Source organism: Sinocyclocheilus grahami, unplaced genomic scaffold, assembly GCF_001515645.1.
Source record: "Sinocyclocheilus grahami isolate Dianchi unplaced genomic scaffold, SAMN03320097.WGS_v1.1 scaffold228.1, whole genome shotgun sequence".
In the NCBI taxonomy this organism is placed as follows: domain Eukaryota; kingdom Metazoa; phylum Chordata; class Actinopteri; order Cypriniformes; family Cyprinidae; genus Sinocyclocheilus; species Sinocyclocheilus grahami.
In genome coordinates this window covers 1,217,939-1,235,234 of record NW_015505407.1, presented here as the reverse complement: position 1 = coordinate 1,235,234, position 17,296 = coordinate 1,217,939, and the positions used below count along the sequence as shown (strand labels likewise).

At 38.7% G+C, this 17,296-nt stretch overlaps 1 protein-coding gene across 1 annotated transcript in view; it reads right to left on the bottom strand.

Annotated features, from left to right (window-relative positions):
- Positions 1-13,312: 13,312 nt before the first annotated feature.
- LOC107597140 (melanin-concentrating hormone receptor 2-like) overlaps positions 13,313-17,296 on the bottom strand; it is a 14,354-nt gene continuing 10,370 nt past the window's right edge. The window contains exons 3-5 of the mRNA XM_016288084.1: positions 15,069-15,263; positions 14,397-14,516; positions 13,313-13,625 (exon numbers count right to left, since the gene is read on the bottom strand). Of these exons, the coding sequence (XP_016143570.1) occupies positions 13,313-13,625; positions 14,397-14,516; positions 15,069-15,263 (628 nt within the window). The remainder of the gene's footprint in view (positions 13,626-14,396; positions 14,517-15,068; positions 15,264-17,296) is intronic.

Here is a 17,296-nt window from a genome sequence, read left to right as displayed (position 1 = left end):
TGGATTCAAATGAAAAGCCTGGGGTTTGGTGGGCAGATTGATGCACACTCCTGCCTGCTTGGCTGGGCTGTTTCTCAGGATGAGGAGCCTGGGATCCTCTGACAATGACAGGATCTGTGGAGACAGGGTGCAGGGAATCTAGCTTGTTCTTCCAAGGGCTTGTATCTTGTGCAGCAGAGTGAAGACCAAGCTCTATTTAATTCATCTGAGCATGTAAAAAAAAAAATCCTGCCCCTCTACACACAAAATGTTTACACGTACCCTATCATTCAAAACTTTGGCTTCGGTAATATATAAATAATGTTAATGAAAGAAGTCTCTCAAGCTCTCCAAGGCTGCATTTATTTGATCAAAATATAATCTATCTAAAAGTAATATTGTGATTTTGTATATTTATTTTTTATATATTATATAATTTATTCTTGTGATGGCAAACCTGAATTTTCAGCAACCATTATTCCAGTCCTTACTGTAACATGATCCTTCATAAATAATTCAAATATGTTAATTTTATGAATCAGAATAAGAGAGCTTTATTGCCAAGTATGTTTGCACAAACAAGGAATTTGTTCTGGTGACAGTAACATTTCTTATTTTTATCACAGTTGAAACTGTTTTTGAAACCTGTGATACTTTCTTTTTGTTTTGATGAATAGAAGGTTCAAAAGAACAGCATATATCTTAAATAGACTTTTAAACAACTTGATTTAATGCTTATTTGCTGAATCAAGGTATTTATTTCTTAGGTGCTCTTTGAAACATAGATGATTTAATGACATCTTATTTCCTAAATTTGTTCTGGCACCAAATGCACTAATAAACGCACTGTAAATCGACATTCCCTGAGGTATTTAAAAGGCCATGCGCTCGTGTTACTTGAAGGGAGATTGGGAGACAGTGAGCCCACCAGAATACATGCAACCACATCTAGTGCGCATGTTAAAAGACAAAGCCCTCATCCCCCTTCCTGCTGTTGTGCAGACTTAATATAGCTCAAGGCTACGCAAATGTATGTCTTGACCTCCTTAAGTTGCCAAATCATGCAGAATAAAAAAGGACTTTTCTGCTGCTGTCTGCCCTTATATGAGAATATTCTTATGATAATTGGAAATTCAGTTCATTCCCTCCGGTGTGCTTTTTAAAATATGAGCCAGCGCATGCAACCAAACCAACTTTAACCAGCATTACAACCTGTGTCTCATCATAATAATTGGGTTTTTGAGTTGATTTGACTGAATGACAGCGATGTGTTGAAGATTGATCATGGCAGCCTTTTTACCCAATAATGCGACTCAGGAGGAGGCATTTAATTAGGGAACTTAAAACAAGGTCAGTTTTTTGGAAATGTTTACTTATCCACACATCTCTCCAAAGCTAACAATCACATTTGTTTTTAACATCATGCCATTTTCTACAGCTAATACAAATTGAGTGTTAGTTGATGGCAAAGATAGTCTAAATGTATAAATAGGTGAAATGAGCATTTACAATATCGACCAATATGATAATTTTTTTTAAAATCTGCCAGTAACGTATGATGATGCAGCTACATGCATCACTATTATAATCTACTGTGGATTACAAAATTAAACAAGAGGAAAAAGCTCATGCTACTTGCAAGAAAGGAAATATTAATAGAAAGGAGAACTATTACTATTAATTTCTTCAAATGGTCTGATAGGAAATAAGATAACAATGATCATTGCATTTGTTTGTGCCTCAAGGGTCAAATCTGCCTCCCTAGGTCATGACTTATCTAATGATGTTCTTCAAAGACCATCTTTAATCCTCCACCTAAACTCAAGTTCACACCTCACAAACCAGAAAAGCAACCTGGAGGAGAACAGTGCAGCATTCATAATTTCACAAGACTGAAGATGTCACTGTGAGAGGACAGGGATAAACAATATTCTTTCTAATGCCAAGGATCCACAGCAGCCTAACTATTCTGGGAGTCACTTCAGGCCAGTTCGTTTGCAAGAAAGGAAATATTAATAGAAAGGAGAACTATTACTATTAATTTCTTCAAATGGTCTGATAGGAAATAAGATAACAATGATCATTGCATTTGTTTGTGCCTCAAGGGTCAAATCTGCCTCCCTAGGTCATGACTTATCTAATGATGTTCTTCAAAGACCATCTTTAATCCTCCACCTAAACTCAAGTTCACACCTCACAAACCAGAAAAGCAACCTGGAGGAGAACAGTGCAGCATTCATAATTTCACAAGACTGAAGATGTCACTGTGAGAGGACAGGGATAAACGATAATCTTTCTAATGCCAAGGATCCACAGCAGCCTAACTATTCTGGGAGTCACTTCAGGCCAGTTCGTTGTCCCTGTCTGCACAGTCATCTCAAGCTGGGCACACCTAGTTATAGCTGGAGACCCATCACCATTGCAGCAGAGTTTATAATACCCAAATTACGCAAGCAATGTGCAGAGGAGACCAAACGACAGAAGAGGGAGTGTGGTTCTCTGTGTGTCAAATAAGATAATTAGGAAGCAGCTAGGGCCCTTCAAAAGAAAGAAATTGTGTGTCTGCTGTTTACCCCTGCAGTTATTTCACAAACAATAATATGAACAAATTTCTCATCAAATTCTTTCCCAAACAACTGGCTTATCCTTTGTTGGCTTATCTCTTATTTAATGTTCTATACTTTTACTGCATGTCCACAAATGGCTCCTTAGCTATGACAGAGCAACCTCTGAGCAATAAAGCAATGTTCCTGTAATGTCCCAAGCATGGCTTTAATTCTTCCTAGAGCGCTGAATCTAGACCGTTACAACTAACCCTACAAACATTACTGGTCTCCTCCTCCTCGGTCCTTGACAAGAAGCAAATACTTCAAACGTTTTTATTTTTGGTAAATTGATCATTATTTTGCTCGATTCTAGAAATAAATGTGATTTGTAACTATAATGCCTGCCAAAAGGTGGATAAAACAAAAACGCAGCCTTGCCAGCCAGAAAGGATTAGGAAGATGGTACAAAGCATGAACTTGAAAAAGTACTAGTGGCTCTCCTGAACTATTACTCTCACAACATTAAATGGCATTGGCTTTGCTTGGCAGCCTTGGGGAAATGTTATATTTTATACATTTTATATTTGATATAATTTATTCCAAGACTGATGATGCTGCCAGAGCCAATATATTAAAGTGTATTTGAATTATTAAAAAAAAAAACAATTTCAATTTGCATTCACTTATTTTAGTTCATTTCACATTATGCTGACATTTGGGGGTAGATGGTTTACATGACCTGTTCTTTACACCACCCAACGCCATCTACCTGCCCAATGCAAAGGTGTTGAAAAGATGTTTCCTTAAAGCAATGTTCCTGTAATGTCCCAAGCATGGCTTTAATTCTTCCTAGAGCGCTGAATCTAGACCGTTATAACTAACCCTACAAACATTACTGGTCTCCTCCTCGGTCCTTGACAAGAAGCAAATACTTCAAACGTTTTTATTTTTGGTAAATTGATCATTATTTTGCTCGATTCTAGAAATAAATGTGATTTGTAACTATAATGCCTGCCAAAAGGTGGATAAAACAAAAACGCAGCCTTGCCAGCCAGAAAGGATTAGGAAGATGGTACAAAGCATGAACTTGAAAAAGTACTAGTGGCTCTCCTGAACTATTACTCTCACAACATTAAATGGCATTGGCTTTGCTTGGCAGCCTTGGGGAAATGTTATATTTTATACATTTTATATTTGATATATAATTTATTCCAAGACTGATGATGCTGCCAGAGCCAATATATTAAAGTGTATTTGAATTATTAAAAAAAAAAAAAATTTCAATTTGCATTCACTTATTTTAGTTCATTTCACATTATGCTGACATTTGGGGGTAGATGGTTTACATGACCTGTTCTTTACACCACCCAACTCCATCTACCTGCCCAATGCAAAGGTGTTGAAAAGATGTTTCCTTATCAACAAACTAATTTACAAACCAAGTCTTTGTTCATGATTGTATTTACTGCATGACGGAAGTATTTATGCAGCTACGTGGTTGCGGTTGAGTGATCCTGTGTGGAAAGCTGTCTGGTCCAGATTCTTTCTAGCCATTTAACTCTGCTAATGGCCTCTCTGCTGCACCAAACGGCTCTTCTCTCCGCTCCGCCACACAGTCGTCAAACTGATATGCCCTAATGTAAATATTTGGACCTGTACCCCCACCCCCTCCAAAGGGCAGAAAATTGATATACTGCACACTCAAACGGTTTTGGAACAAAAGATCACATTAGAACAGTCCTCTAAAGTGCTGGTGTTATGTATAGTAAACTTATGTGGGAATAACAATCTTTCTTCTACTTTAGATCACAAGATAATACAAGCTGGTTCATCCCTGAATGGTTCAACTAACAGACAGTGCAAAATAAAACAACTGACAGTGAATGACAGTAGGAAGGGTAAAAAAAACACGGATGAGACACAAATGTTAATTAGCGTTTTCCTGTGATGGAATTCATCATGATATTAAGCTTGAACTTCTTCATAACTTCTCAAGGTTTAGCAAACGTATTAAATGGGTATCAAAATATGAAACATGGAAATTATTCAAAACAAAGACTGAAATATTAAGAATATTAATATTTGTGTTGCTTAATATTACAAATACTATGCAGCACAACTGTTTTCAATATTGATAATAATAATAAATGGTTCTTAAGCACTAAATCAGCATATTAGAATGATTTCTGAATGATCATGTGACACAGAAGACCAGCATAATGGCTGCTGGATTTTCAGCTATGCCATCACAGGAATGAATAACATTTTCAAATATATTATAACAAAAAATATATTTTAAATAGCAATATTTCACAACATTGATTTTAATGTATTTTTAACAAACTTCACCATATTCTAATTTGTTGAGATAGTGAATTGGTGGGTTTTTGTTAAATGTGAGCCAAAATCATCACAATTAAAAGAACCAAAGACTTGAACTACTTCAGTCTGTGTGCACTGAATTTATTTAATACACAAGTTTCACAATTTGAGTTGAATTACTGAAATAAATGAACTTTTCAACGACATTCTAATTTATTGAGATGCACCTGTATACACGCAGACATATATTATGGTTCACTGATATTATGGTCGTTTATGAATTGTGGGTAAATTACTCTTATTGTATTTTAAAATCATGAATATAGGCTACAGTACACAAACATATAGTCTGAGTATTATACACATACTCTGGGTAATCTATATCAAAGTGTCAGGAGTCTCATTGAGCCATGTGGCTCTGGATTGTCTTCACACCCCTCTGTGCTTGGGCTAATGGACTATAATTAGCAAATTTACTGGTCAGTAATTCAATTTTGATTGTTTTATCCCCTCTCTTTGCTCCAGTGAATTTAAGAACCCTCGCCCTGCACTAAGTGTCACGTCCAATCAACCTGGTGTGCGACAAAATCCAATTAGCACTGTGAGGCGGTCCCTCAAAAAATGGGCCTAAAGGGGACATGTCCTGGGGACATAATTGAATGAGACACCAGCTTCCATTTGGGTCTATACATTAGGCAAGCTGGATTTGTGACTCCAAAATTGTTGTTTTTGATCGTTTCATTTTGGATGGCAAAAAATAGATAAGCATATTTAGAATTCATCATTTAACAGACATTTACTCAACACAACATATACAGTACACCAGTCAAATAGGCGAATGAGTGACTTCTTGGACTTATTTACCATGTCTATAGCTGGATTGTTGTTATATGTAGAAATTAATTAAATGGCCTTCAAGCTCTAGCAGTCATGAGACCATACTAAAACTTACGTTTAATTAAATAGTACCACCATCCTATAATTTATATTCTATTTTACCTCCTCTTAGTAAAGTGTTACAGGCACTGAGGCAATCATCTCCTCTCCTCAGTCTATTATTCTAACCATCTTCAATGCAGTGCTGAATCACTATAGAGAAGACCTTCAGATCATATTACTTCAGAACAGTCCAAAGTGAAAGCCTGAACTTCTAACCTGATATGATTCTCCCGGCCAGGATTAATGGGACACCAGAGTTACAACCTGCATTCAACCAGCCCAGCGAATTAGCACCATTCAGACCCAATAACTTGGAGTCTCTCTAGCTGGGTCTATCACATGGACTTTACTTAAATGTGAGGTGGCACTGCTGGGCCAAAGACCTGCCTCAGTTTACCAGTACCTGAGGTCATGGCCTGAGGTCATCTTTAGCTGGACGACCCAGAAACCAGCAACCCGGCCACTCTATCACACAACCCCCTCGAGAACAGCTAGTGGGTGTCACCAAGGGTGTTTGCGAACAAACTCCTCAGAAGAGTAAGCAAGACATTAGCGGTCAGCCACAAAAGAAAAGACTACATAGTGCACTTATACTCTTATCAATTGGAAACCTCTGTTGAAGGGGATTTTATATCTGGCTGACTCTTTTAAAGTGGTGCTCATGCTAAACTTTTAGGAGTCAAAAATACCATAGAGAATCTTTCCAACAAGCAGAATTATAATCGTTATATGAACAATAGCAGCCCAGCCAAACGAGATGTTTTTCCAACACAGCATTAAAAGGAGCCTAATGGCTCCACCCACTTAGAAACCAAAGGTCATAGAAATAAGGGCGTCACCATCATGTTACAGTTTAATAGGAACCAATAAGCAAACAGAGAACAAACAGTAAATTTGCTGTACACACAGAAGTTGAAAATTAAGGAAAACCTAAAAGGTAGAGCAGTTACAGGTGGGGGGGGGGAAAAAGTATTTTAAAGCATTATATTTTAGATTTAATTATTTTAGCTCACAATACTCTATGAACATTCTCACACCAAGGATCGGTATGTTTGTTAAATTTATCAAAATCTTTTTAGAAAATGTACTGTCATAATGCAATGACATGAACATCAGTCTCTTTTATTCTCGTAAATTGATGAAATAAAAGCAAGTTATACAGTTTTTGAGTGTGTATCTTCTTGTATTATGATCGTTTAATGGATTCACACAGCTAAAGAATATAAAAAGATGAACGAGCGCAAGAAAGTATAAAAGCAAACCTGTTAGTTATAGAAAGTCATATATTGTGGCATTAGGTAAATGCATTCTAGATTCTTTCTATTTGTCAAATCCAGTTTCAAAAAAGAGTCACTATCACAATTACACACTTACAAAAAAAACCTGTCACTTGGGCAGTAGTACCCTTTCGAATGATACTAATATGCATCCTTTAGGGGTAAATTAGGCAAAATATGTACCTTATGAAAGGACACTGCCCAAGTGACAGCATTTGTACCTTTTTTTTTTTCTGACTGTACACCAAATAAAAAGAACACAATATTATCTTATAGTACAGCCAGGTCCCTGCTGACTCCTACCCTTTGCACTAGTCTTTTATGTGATTGGATTACTTTTATTACCACACACCATTGTCCATTCCTCTTCTTTTGAATCTTTCAGTGTTTTCTTGTCTCAGGTGATTATTGGAGAAGGGTGATGCTGGAGCTTGTGTCATTCAGTGACCTGGAACAGGAGCAAACAGATAAGAACATGTTAAACAAAAACTCCGCTAGTACACATGTGTCGTCTTAAAATAGCCAGGAAACATTTTAATATCATTAAACCAGCATTTTGCTGACAAATCACACACACACATGTACTCCCCACCAATAGGTCTCTGCAATTTTGATATTATGCACCTATATGCATCCTTTAGGGGTAAATTAGGCAAAATATGTACCTTATGAAAGGACACTGCCCAAGTGACAGCATTTGTACCTTTTTTTTTTTTCTGACTGTACACCAAATAAAAAGAACACAATATTATCTTATAGTACAGCCAGGTCCCTGCTGACTCCTACCCTTTGCACTAGTCTTTTATGTGATTGGATTACTTTTATTACCACACACCATTGTCCATTCCTCTTCTTTTGAATCTTTCAGTGTTTTCTTGTCTCAGGTGATTATTGGAGAAGGGTGATGCTGGAGCTTGTGTCATTCAGTGACCTGGAACAGGAGCAAACCGATAAGAACATGTTAAACAAAAACTCCGCTAGTACACATGTGTCGTCTTAAAATAGCCAGGAAACATTTTAATATCATTAAACCAGCATTTTGCTGAGAAATCACACACACACATGTACTCTCCACCAATAGGTCTCTGCAATTTTGATATTATGCACCTATACAAGTCTATTATTGTTATGACAGCCTGGTGATCCCAGGGGCCATTTCCAATTAAGCCGCTGGCTGTTTACAGGTATTGTGCTGGACTTGTTGTACCCATACAGCCGGTGCTCTTGGCTATTGTGCCAGGCTACAATGGTTAATGAGCTACCTACCCACGAGGACCAAGCAGAACAAATAGGCAATGTGCTCTTCCCTCCTACAAAACTCTCTTGTCTAACACATACACACAGACAATACGCTGCACCTCTGCCACCGAACACACCAATCCAAGACCAACTACTGTAAATATAGGCAACTGCGAGATCTCTCCTTTGATCTCTGTTAGCATTTCAACATCAAATGAGCTGACCTAACCTTCTCCTTGGATCATTTAAATGGTAATGTGCAGCAGGGACTGGTTTGGGCAGCCATTCATCTTAAGGTCAAGAGAGCTATCAGACATGCTCTCTCTGGGTTAGCACAAGACAACAAATGTGTTTTTAACCAACCAAATGCACAATGCAGTGCAGTTTTGACACTCTGTGATTGCATGAGAGATGCTTTGGCCAGAACCGATCAATTTAAAAAAAAAGAAAATTATAAAAAAAGGATTGACAGGCAATGATCCAAAGCTTAACTGTTAAGTTTCAATCACATTAGAGCAGAAATTAGAGCAGGTGTAATTGCATATTTATAATTTATAGCACACATATAAACACTAAATCAAAACTATTTTTGGTATTTCTGGTCAAACAAACTGCTTTGTTTGACCAGACAAGTATATGGAAGCCTGTTGCCACCTCAGCATAAAAATAAACAGATAACTGTGAAAATAGTTAATTTTATTACAAGAAACACAGTAAAAATTACAAGAAATAAATTTACACAAGACAAAATATTTAATTGTGAGATATAAAGATGAGATATAAAGTCACTACAAGAAACAAACTGAAATTCATGAGAAATAAAATTGTAACCGATATAAAGTCACACTGTGAGAAATAAAGACAAAATGATGAGACAAAGATGCAATTGCAAGATATGTATAAAGTCGCAATTATAAGAAACAAAGTTGCAGTTACAACTTTTTAGTTACAAAAAGTTAGTTACAAAATTACAAGAAACAGAGTCGACAATAAGAGAAACAAAGTAGAAATTTAGAAATATCACACAATGTCACAATATAAATCGAGACTGCAAAACAAAGTAAAAATTGAGGAACAGTTGTATTTACGAGAAAGTTGAAATCACAAGAAACAGTCAATATTATAAGATGTTGAAATTGAGAAATATAACACTGCATGGTGTAAATATGCAATTGCAAGATATAGTCATATTACCAAACAAAGTCACATTGAGAGATATAAAATTACAGCTGAGAGATATGGTCACATTTATGCAAAATAAAATGCAATTGTATGATATAGCCTAAAGCTAGATAAGCCCTTGTTACAAGTACTACAAGCCCTTCAGAAATAGAGCATTACCAGTGTTCATATTTAGTGTTACATTAACTGAATGTCATACAAACACAAACAATAACATCTAATGAACAGGTAAGCAAATGCAAACAGAAGCACATTCTTCCCAAAGTATTTGTGAGTGGCCTGTCGGGTAGGTGACATCTCATAACTCACGCTACAACTGAGTGCATATACAGGCAGCCAGAGCAAATGCAGTTGCCCTTGAGCAGGTAAAGAGATAAAATGCTGGCCGGATTTACATGCCACAAGTGATGCAGAGAAAGAACCACCTCACTCCACAATGCCACATCACAGCAGGCCAGGTTATTAACGGGGCATGAAGAGCACTGGAGACCTCACTCGTATCATACACTATCTCAGCCCGTTTCGAAACGGACAACACACACACAATATTTGAAATGTCTAATTCTGACATTAACGTGAGGCCTTGTTCACCGTCAATGCCCCTCACAATTCATTAAGCAACTTATTGGGCAAAAGATTCAAAATGCATGTTAATTGAATAGGGTTTCTGGTTGGGGGAAATTATATATATACTGTATATAAAAAAAAAAGCTTTGATGTTCAAAAAACTTGGCAGTCAATCATTTTGCACTGAATTACATCATTAATGAAGAATGGAGAAACAATGAGGGGCGCTATTGTTTCAAACACATGCATGTTAATGTCCTCCATTTAGAATGCATGTAATCGTTTCAAAAACCATTAATGTGGCCCGGCTCGTGTTCAGTACAGGTGATTTCTGAGCCCTTTGTCTTCTAACCTGCTTCTAAAGTTAATCTGATCATCTACATCCTAAACGGCATCATACAAAGCTATAGCAGTCCAACAAACTCAATCTATTTCAAAATAAAATGCAGGTCTTTATCCAAAAAGGTAAATTTAAAAGATCTTTATCCAAAATTTTACTATGAACTCAACCTGTAAACAACTAATGGCAGTATGCCCATGGCAGAAGTGTTTCTGGCCTGTCGGGTAGGTGACATCTCATAACTCACGCTACAACTGAGTGCATATACAGGCAGCCAGAGCAAATGCAGTTGCCCTTGAGCAGGTAAAGAGATAAAATGCTGGCCGGATTTACATGCCACAAGTGATGCAGAGAAAGAACCACCTCACTCCACAATGCCACATCACAGCAGGCCAGGTTATTAACGGGACATGAAGAGCACTGGAGACCTCACTCGTATCATACACTATCTCAGCCCGTTTCGAAACGGACAACACACACACAATATTTGAAATGTCTAATTCTGACATTAACGTGAGGCCTTGTTCACCATCAATGCCCCTCACAATTCATTAAGCAACTTATTGGGCAAAAGATTCAAAATGCATGTTAATTGAATAGGGTTTCTGGTTGGGGGAAATTATATATATACTGTATATAAAAAAAAAGCTTTGATGTTCAAAAAACTTGGCAGTCAATCATTTTGCACTGAATTACATCATTAATGAAGAATGGAGAAACAATGAGGGGCGCTATTGTTTTCAAACACATGCATGTTAATGTCCATTTAGAATGCATGTAATCGTTTCAAAAACCATTAATGTGGCCCGGCTCGTGTTCAGTACAGGTGATTTCTGAGCCCTTTGTCTTCTAACCTGCTTCTAAAGTTAATCTGATCATCTACATCCTAAACGGCATCATACAAAGCTATAGCAGTCCAACAAACTCAATCTATTTCAAAATAAAATGCAGGTCTTTATCCAAAAAGGTACATTTAAAAGATCTTTATCCAAAATTTTACTATGAACTCAACCTGTAAACAACTAATGGCAGTATGCCCACGGCAGAAGTGTTTCGACAAGATAAACGAGAACAGGTTAAAGCAAAGCCCACCCACACAGATTCAATTAGCATGGAAACAAACTCTGATGAGGCTGTTAAAACTACTTAGATGACAACAAGATTATGTTTTACTCCCGGAGTCTGAGAGTGGAAGCACGCTGACATTTATACAGGCAAACAGAAGTGATAGATTGAGGTCAGATGGAAAACTGCCGCGTCCTGGCCAGGATTTCTATATTGCCTAAAATATCTAGGTTTTGGCTTTGTTTGCGTGTGCAGACCGATCGGTGTATGACATCAAAATGCATCCTGAGAAAATGGCACGTATGGTCACCCTACATAGAAGGTACAATTGAGACAGAGACGGAGAGAGAGACGGAGCATTGGGGTGAGTTTCCAGCCATTGCCGCCAGGCATGCTTTAGGTCAGACATGGTCCCTGTCTGTCTCTGGTCTGGTCAGAGAATTGATTACGCTCTGGGAGCTGGGCTGCAAACAGATCCCTGCATCTCTGCCCATCTGTTCAGTGACCTCACTTTTTAGAGCTGCCAGCCACTTCATCATGACATGCACTTTCACACCAGACAATCCCAAAATGCCCTTAAAGGATTTCTGCACAACGGCAACTTTTTGTCCCGAGCAATATTGATTTCTCTTGTGCGTAACAATGGTAATGCAGTCACATAAGATGAGTGAAAACATGCTCACATGCTTCAATACATTCTGTACAGCACAAAAGAATCTTTAGGAACTAAACACATTGCTGGTATGATTTTTTTTTTCTCTTCAAAACCTGTTGATAATACAATATAACATTCACAAGATAATAAAATATCACATTTTTAAATGTCACATACAGTCAAGCTTGAAACCATAAAACAGGGCGATTATTATAGTACAAAGCCACAATGTGGTCTACTTCTGTGCCCTGAACACAATTGTTATTATTATTATTATATTTTATTTTCTCAGATGATGAATACTGCAGACTACAAATGAATGCAGCCTGAAACTGCCAAATGCCCTTCAAATTTGAAATGAAAGGAAATAGAATTGTCAAGACTAAATACATTTTAATGTAATTTTTAGGTAGAAAAGTGAAGTTTGTAAAAACAAACTTTGAACGTTGGCAAATAAAGCTTTGTTTAAAAATGTTGAAAAATGTTTGAAGGTTTATAGGCATAATGATAGATAGATAGATGATAGAATGTAGAGTGAATTACTTAAACTTAGCAGTAGAGAGAGCCAAAACACCACATTAAACAATAAATAACAGCACAACATTTACAGCACAGACCTACTGTAAAAAGTGCAAGACATGCATACATGCAGATGTAAAACATCTCATGCCTCATTTATAAATTCACTCCCAACAATTAGAATTGAAAACAAGGAACAAGAATCTTTCTCCAAAACAAGTGCACTTTGCCGAAGACCAACAAAGGCTTGTGCATTGACTTATCCGTTTACAGTGTTATGTGTGTTTCAGTGTGAATTCAGCTTAAAAACTGGAGCAGGGGGCCTGGATTTCCCGTTCCACACTCGGCATGCTGGGTGTATCCCGACAGACCAGCCTGTGGCGGAAGTGTCCACTCAGCAGAATGTAGATGAAGGGGTTTATGCTGCTGGCGGCGTAGCTCAAGCAAACAGACAGGTAGTAGCAGGTGTGGTATGCTAATGAGGGGCGTGGTACACTTAAGTTAACTAGCTGCAACACGTGGTATGGCCCAACACTGACCAGGAAAACCGCTACCAGAACCAGGACCATTTTAGTAAGGCGGACCACACGTTCCCGAGGCAGGCTGGTGTTATACCTGAGAGAAAGTAGGGAATGCAGGATTTGGTCATACAGTATGTTGAAATCTAAAGTGTGAATTCAGCTTAAAAACTGGAGCAGGGGGCCTGGATTTCCCGTTCCACACTCGGCATGCTGGGTGTATCCCGACAGACCAGCCTGTGGCGGAAGTGTCCACTCAGCAGAATGTAGATGAAGGGGTTTATGCTGCTGGCGGCGTAGCTCAAGCAAACAGACAGGTAGTAGCAGGTGTGGTATGCTAATGAGGGGCGTGGTACACTTAAGTTAACTAGCTGCAACACGTGGTATGGCCCAACACTGACCAGGAAAACCGCTACCAGAACCAGGACCATTTTAGTAAGGCGGACCACACGTTCCCGAGGCAGGCTGGTGTTATACCTGAGAGAAAGTAGGGAATGCAGGATTTGGTCATACAGTATGTTGCCTAAACATTAAATCTAAGTTTAGGGTAATTGCACTCAGGGCTGGATTCACAGACAGGGCTTAGACTAAACTAGGATTAGGACATAGTTCAATTAGGATATTTTACAAAGTGATTTTTATAAACGTGCATTTGAAAAAACATTACTGGTGTGCATCTTGAGACAAAACAAGGGCACTGACATATTCTAAGATCAATCAGTGCAAGTTTCTTTTAGTTGAAACAGCTCAGACTTACATATTAGTCTGGGATAGGCTTAAGCCTGGTCTGTGAAACCGGGGGTCAGAGTTCTAATATATAATCCTAAATATGCTAATTACAGTGAATTGGTCGCATTTATGTCCACTGTATATGCATTTTAGTTTTTTTAAGAAAACATTGTATTGAACCTAGGAGAGATATAAATAGATATTACTTAAAATTCATGGTTTAGCCCATAAAATCTACATCAGTATGCACTGTCAATCTAAAACTAAAACATTTCTACAGTATAAGCAGGATAATTCTCGAAAGGGATGTCACATCTGACAGCTTCATAAAAGAAATTCACTTAGTCACTTTGCAGTAGATATTCTCTTTATGGATGGTGAATTAAACATTAATGAAGGAAACCAGTGTAGACCTACTGTAGCTAGAACAGTCAAGCCAGTGACAGGCTTCACAAGCAATTAAATGAGCAGGTTTGCCCGTTTTATATCACATAGTTGCTGTAATGAAGGTAAAGTCACCTGTGAGCCTTTTTGTTCTTGCGATACATTCTCCAGGAGTAGCAAAGAATCAGTATATAGCAGATGAGAATCAGAGGTAATGGCAGGAAGAAGGAGGTTACAGTCTGGTAGAGTGTATACCTACAGATATATGAGGACACATGTTTAAACCCTTCACATCTCCCTCGCTACAGTATGTTTCCTCGCACTTATTTTACTTAAACAAGAAGGTTGGATTCCTCAGACTTCTGTACATGCAATTTTCTGGTGAAGGGGAAAAGATACTGACAGAAAAAAAAAACAGAATCTAAGGTTTTATTGTGTTGCTTTTAAGTGACTATAAGCCTATGATGCGCCACTATGCTGAATGGCAGCTTTCACAGCAGATAACAGAAAATACATTTTTTTTAGTGTTCTGCGCTGAAAATAAATCTATTTCACTTTGCAGGCTTTGTAGCAGTACTCAAACTAAATTCTGAAAATGGTTTGTGAAAAACATTTGCCATTTGTTTGTGAGCCATTTTCTTTTCCGTTTCAATAGAAGACTGTGTAACAATAGAGTAACCGAAGGATAGAATTCAGACTTCAAAGCAGGACTATGTCAATAAAAATAAACAGAGGATGAGAGAAGGAAGGATAATCAGACCCATGCAGCAGGTAATATAATACACGAGTAAAGCAGAACCAAATTACCAGAGCACTTCTTTGGGAGAGACCAGGTTAAGGGAACAGCTTTCTAGACCATCCCTGAAGCGGATCACTTTAGCATGAACCCAGGCTGGCAGAACCATGATGAAGGAGGCCGCCCATACAAACAGGTTAATACGGATTGTCCTGGATCTGGTTCTGAGACTCAACAGGCGAAATGGATGAACAAGGGCCAGGTATCTGGAATACATCAATGAAAAACAATATAGATTATTTTAATTTCCATTTTATATATATATATATATATATATACACACACACACACACACACACACACATACATATATATATAATTATTTTCCCACATAAACATGTTGTTGTAACACCAAGCCATCAGAGGGAGCCCTCGCCCGAGTATTGACTGTTAGCACTCCCTCTGCTTTCTCTGCAACCACTTCCTGTTTAGTGGCCATATTAACCTGGCCACCACATGACTGCTTTGCGAAGTATTGCCAGTTTATCCTGCCTTACCAAGCGTTTGTATCTCTGCCTTTACATTATATTCGATCGCTTCCTTCGACCACACCACCAACGGTAAGACTGGCGTTGCCAGACAAGTTTGATGGCTCTGCAGGACAATGTTGTGGTTTTATCCGTCAAGCCAGCATTTATGTTGAAAGCCAGAGAGATCAGTTTCAATCTGAAGCAAGTAAATGCACTTTTCTGATGTCACTATTATCTGGTAGAGCGATCGATTGGGCTGCAGCAGTTTGGGAGACAGATTTACGGTTTCATTCATCCTTTGAATATTCCCTACAACTACTCAGAGATGTGTTTGAATATCCCGAGGGGGGCAAGGATATTTCCACACAATTGTTACACATGTCTCAAGGCAACCGTACCGCTGCAGACTTCGCCATTGAATTTAGAACCCTTGCCGCTCAAAGTGGATGGAATGATGTTTCTCTGAAGCTTTTGAAGTTTTTAAACAGTTTAAACCTCGAGCTTCAGACAGAACTGGCCTGCAAGGGTGAGGATTTAACTTTTTCTGAGTTTGTCACTATGGCTATCAAGATGGATAACCTGCTGAGAAACACTCCCAAGACGAAGTCTGCTCGTCCGCTTCACTCAAAATTCCTCACTACAACCACCGTCCACCAAGAGCCCATGCAGATAAGTTACGCACATTTATCTGGTGAAGAGAGGACTCGACGCCGTCAACATAATCTGTGTTTTTACTGTGGAGAAACCGGCCACCGCAATGTCGAGTGCCCACACAAAGCCCGGGGATCCACCACTACTACCAGCTGGGTGAGTGTTAACCAATTCTCTCTAAGTTCAAAAACGTTTTTGATTCCTGTTCGGCTGACTACTAAGAATGGTCCCATTATTTTGACAGCGTTGATTGACTCCGGTGCTGCTCTGAACCTGATCAACAAGGATATTGTCAAGAGATACAGTCTACCTACATTACAATGTGTACCCACCATTTGCATCAGCGATGTCAACAATAAACCTATTGAGGGAGGTATCACCAGACAAACTGCACCTGTCCAGCTACAGATTGGTCTGTTCCATAGCGAAAACATCTCACATTACATCATTGACTCACCCAGGTATGAAATCATCCTTGGACATCCATGGTTATCTGTTCACGATCCTGTACTCTCATGGTATCATGGAGAACTGACTCACTGGTCCAAATTCTGCCTCACCCATTGCATGAACATCAACATGCCAAGTCCATGTCTCGCCACGAGTATTGAGAGTCCGGTCTCTGACTCCAGTTCCAAAATTCCTACCGGCTATCACGACTACTTAGAGGTGTTCAGCAAGTCCAAAGCTACACCGTTACCACCTCACTGCCCCTGGGATTGCACCATTGACCGTCTGCCCAATGCCATGCCACCTAAGAGTAAAGTCTACCCACTATCACGGCAAGAATCTCAAGCCATGGAAGATTACATTGAAGAGGCTCTTAACTATGGCTTCATTCGACCTTCCACTTCCCCAGCAGCAGCAGGTTTCTTCTTCATTGAGAAGAGGGACGGAGGCTTACGACCATGCATTGATTATCGTGGACTTAACAACGTAATGGTGAAATTCCGCTATCCGCTCCCTCTAGTTCCTGCTGCCCTGGAGCAACTTCGTGAGGCAAAAATATACACCAAGCTAGACTTGAGCAGCGCTTATAATCTCATCCGAATCAAGGAAGGCGATGAGTGGAAGACTGCATTTCTCACCACCAGAGGTCACTATGAGTACTCGGTGAT